Source organism: Portunus trituberculatus, chromosome 8 (assembly GCF_017591435.1).
Source record: "Portunus trituberculatus isolate SZX2019 chromosome 8, ASM1759143v1, whole genome shotgun sequence".
In the NCBI taxonomy this organism is placed as follows: domain Eukaryota; kingdom Metazoa; phylum Arthropoda; class Malacostraca; order Decapoda; family Portunidae; genus Portunus; species Portunus trituberculatus.
Genome location: NC_059262.1, coordinates 1,025,001 through 1,028,502, shown reverse-complemented (window position 1 = coordinate 1,028,502; position 3,502 = coordinate 1,025,001). Strand labels below are relative to the sequence as shown.

General features: G+C 44.6%; 1 protein-coding gene across 3 annotated transcripts in view; it reads right to left on the bottom strand.

Annotated features, from left to right (window-relative positions):
* Positions 1-231: 231 nt before the first annotated feature.
* LOC123501082 (lachesin-like) overlaps positions 232-3,502 on the bottom strand; it is a 43,188-nt gene continuing 39,917 nt past the window's right edge. For 2 of the 3 annotated variants that reach the window (XM_045249664.1, XM_045249663.1), the window contains 2 exons: positions 2,181-2,351; positions 232-1,621 (listed from right to left, as the gene is read on the bottom strand). In XM_045249664.1, the coding sequence (XP_045105599.1) occupies positions 1,383-1,621; positions 2,181-2,351 (410 nt within the window). In that variant the 3' untranslated portion in view covers positions 232-1,382. The remainder of the gene's footprint in view (positions 1,622-2,180; positions 2,352-3,502) is intronic. The other variant, XM_045249665.1, reaches the window with a different exon arrangement.

Sequence of the window (3,502 nt, the reverse complement as noted above, 5' to 3'; positions counted from 1 at the left end):
CTCTCTCTCTCTCTCTCTCTTGCTTTCTTCTTCTTTTTCCTCTCCTCTTTTTTCTTATTATTATTTCCTTGCTTCTCTTTCCCTATTTTCTTTTTCCCTTCTCTTCTTCTCCCATTTTCTCTTCCCAATTTTTTTTTCTTCTTCGCACCGAGAGAGAGAGAGAGAGAGAGAGAGAGAGAACAACAACAACAACAACAACAACAACAATAGTGACAATAACAACGCCATCAATTAATTTTAATCTTATTTTATTTGATTTCTCTTTGTCAATCATTTATAATTTTTTCCTGTTTGGGTCTGTCTGTCCATCTGTCTGTCTGTCTGTCTGTCTGTTCACTCTCAGCTATGTATAATGTATGCTAACTAAGAGACGGGACGATATGATTACAAAAAAACGATATGTATGTATGTATATGTATTAGAGGCATGCAGTCCTATGTATACTTAACTTTGTGTATATTAACAAGTATACATAGCGTGTGTACTGTATATGTATGCATGTAAGGGCAAATATACACGTCTTATCAATGTATGTATGTATGTATGAATGTGACCTCAGTATACATGCAAATTAATACATGTGTGTCTTTATTTCATTGTTGTTGTTGCTTTTTTTATACATTTTTGCATACATGTATACGAATATATCACTAAACAATATTGTATACTGTAGGGGGGGCGGAGGGGCTGGGGTGAGGGGGAGCTGGGGTGAAGTGTGTTACGGGGAGCAGTTTTTATAGGGGGTGTGTGGAAGGGTGACAGAATTGGGGTGTTTTGAAAGAGGGGCTGTATTTTTGTTGGGGTGATGGGGTAGTGTGTGTGTCTTAAAGGGGGGCGGAGAGGGGTGATCTGAGGGTAAAGGGGTGAGCATTGGGTTTATCCAGGGGTGAGGGAGAGGAGGGGTAAAGTGGAGGGGTGTGGGGGTGACTGTACTGGGGTGAGTGTAGTGGGGGGATATACGAGTCTTACACTAGTGGGGTGATTAGTGGGGAGAAGGGGAGGGAAGGGGGTGGGGAGGGGTGACAATACATTATATACGGGGTTATGGGGAGTATATAGACACACACACACACACACACACACACACACACACACACACACACACACACACACACACACACTATATACAATAATGACAACAACAACAGCCATAATAATAATAATAATAATAATAATAATAATAATAATAATAATAATAACACTATCAGCATCTCCTTCAGGCAACACACTGCGCTACCACCACCACCACCATCACCACCACCAGGGACAGGCGGGGTTGCCAGAGGGGGGCGGCGGAGTCCTCCCGTGCCCACCAAGGATTCCTGGTGGGGCGCGGACCCCCCTCCTGCCCCCCTGGATAAAACCTACTGGAGTCCTTCTTCTTAGCTCCCTCGAGGTTCTGTCTGGTGTTGGGGGTGCCGTGGCCCTCCCCGCCCCTCCTGGTGCCTGTTGGTGGGGTCGTGGGGTCGAGGGAGGTGCCCATTCCGCCCCTCCCCCCCATATCCGACCTCATTTATGTGCCCCCGTCTATCTGTCTGGGATCCCCGCCCCCCAATCGCCTCCTCCTTCTCCTCCTCCTCGTAGTCTTCTTCCAGAGGGGGTTGGGTTGGCACGTCGATCTCTGTGGAGGAGGAGGAGGAGGAGGAGGAGGAGGAGTGAAAATGGAAGAGGGTGAAGAGAAAGATGGGAGGGTGAAGGTAGGAAGAGAGAGAATAAAAGAGAAAATGGGGAGGAAGAATAGGGGAAGAGAAGGAAAGAGTAAAGAAGAGAAGGGAAGGGATGGATGAGAAAATAAAGATAGATAGATAGTTAGAGAGAGAGAGAGAGAGAGAGAGAGAGAGAGAGAGAGAGAGAATATCAGTAAATCAGAGAAGAAAAGGAAGAAGAAAAAAAAAGATATATTTTCAATCAGTGTTTCAAAATACACACTCCCAGCCACTCACTCACTCACTCACTCACTCCCTCTCTCCCTCACTCACTCACTCACTCACTCACTCTCAAATCCTCCCTCTCTCACTCCCACTCTCTCCCTCACTGACTCACTCACTCACTCACTCGCTCGCTCATTCATTCACTCACTCCCCCCACTCAAATCCTCCCTCTCTCTCTCTCTCTCTCTCTCTCTCTCTCTCTCTCTCCCTCCCTCCATCCTACACTCCTTCACTGCTTCCCTCACTTACCGTACACCTCAATCCTGCCCTGCGTTTCTCCCAGTGAGTTTTTGGCAGTGCAGAGGTAGACCCCGGCGTGGCTGGCCTTGAAGGACGAGATATTGAGAGTCATCGTGGTCATGTAGTAGTTTGTGTACTTTTCAAACACTTTGTACTCGCTGTTACTAATCACAATCTCCCCTGGTGCGGTAAGGTTGGGGAGGGAGAGAGAGGGAGAGAGAGGAGAGAGGGAGAGGAGGGAGGAAGGGAGGGAGAGGGGGAGGAAGGGAGAGGGTGGAAGGGAGAGGGTGGGAGAGAGAGAGAGAGAGAGAGAGAGAGAGAGAGAGAGAGAGAGAGAGAGAGAGAGAATCATCAATACGTTAGAAAAATGAAAGAAAAATAAAAACAATCCTATTTTTAAACAATGTTCCAAAATACACACTCCAACTCACACCTCCTCCCTTCCTCACCCACCTACTCTAGTTTGGCCAGGTAAATATGAGGTTAATTGAAGGTAAGGGAAGTTTCGCCAGGTAAGTACAAGGTTGATGAGACTATAAGGTTAAGTTCCACCAGGTAAGTACAAGATTGATTAGATAGGAAGCAAATTTCGACAGGTAGATAAAAGGTTAATTAAATATAAGCTAAGTTTCGCCAGGTATAAAAGAGGACAGGTGAATTCAAGTTTGATTAGATATATTCCTTAACCCCTTCAGTACCAGGACGCGTTTCCATATGCATTCTGGTGACTATTTGGTGATTTTGTACAGCTTCAGAAACTTATGTGGGGATTGAAATAGTGAAGACTGTGGCCATTAATCTTCTGACCTCCATAGACCCTTCCCAATGTCAATAAAATGGTCTTATGGTACACAAATCTCAAGGTAAAAACGTGTCCCAGTACTGAAAGGGTTAAAATAGTGGAGACTGTGGCCATTAATCTTCTGACCTCCATAGACCCTTCCTAATGTCAATAAAATGGTCTAATGGTACACAAATATCAAGGTAAAAATGTGTCCCAGTACTGAAAGGGTTAAAATAGTGGAGACTGTGGCCATTAATCTTCTGACCTCCATAGACCCTTCCTAATGTCAATAAAATGGTCTAATGGTACACAAATATCAAGGTAAAACGTGTCCCAGTACTGAAGGGGATAAATTTCTACAGGTAACAAGGTACAGGTAAGGACATTAATTAGATACAAGTCCAGGTAACAAGAGTACAGGTTAATTAGAAGATAAGAAGCCGAGATGACAATACAGGTGAAAACTAGTTAATTACACGGAAAGATTGACCCAGATAAATAAAACGTTAATCACACACACGGGAACATCAAACCAGGTCAATATAAA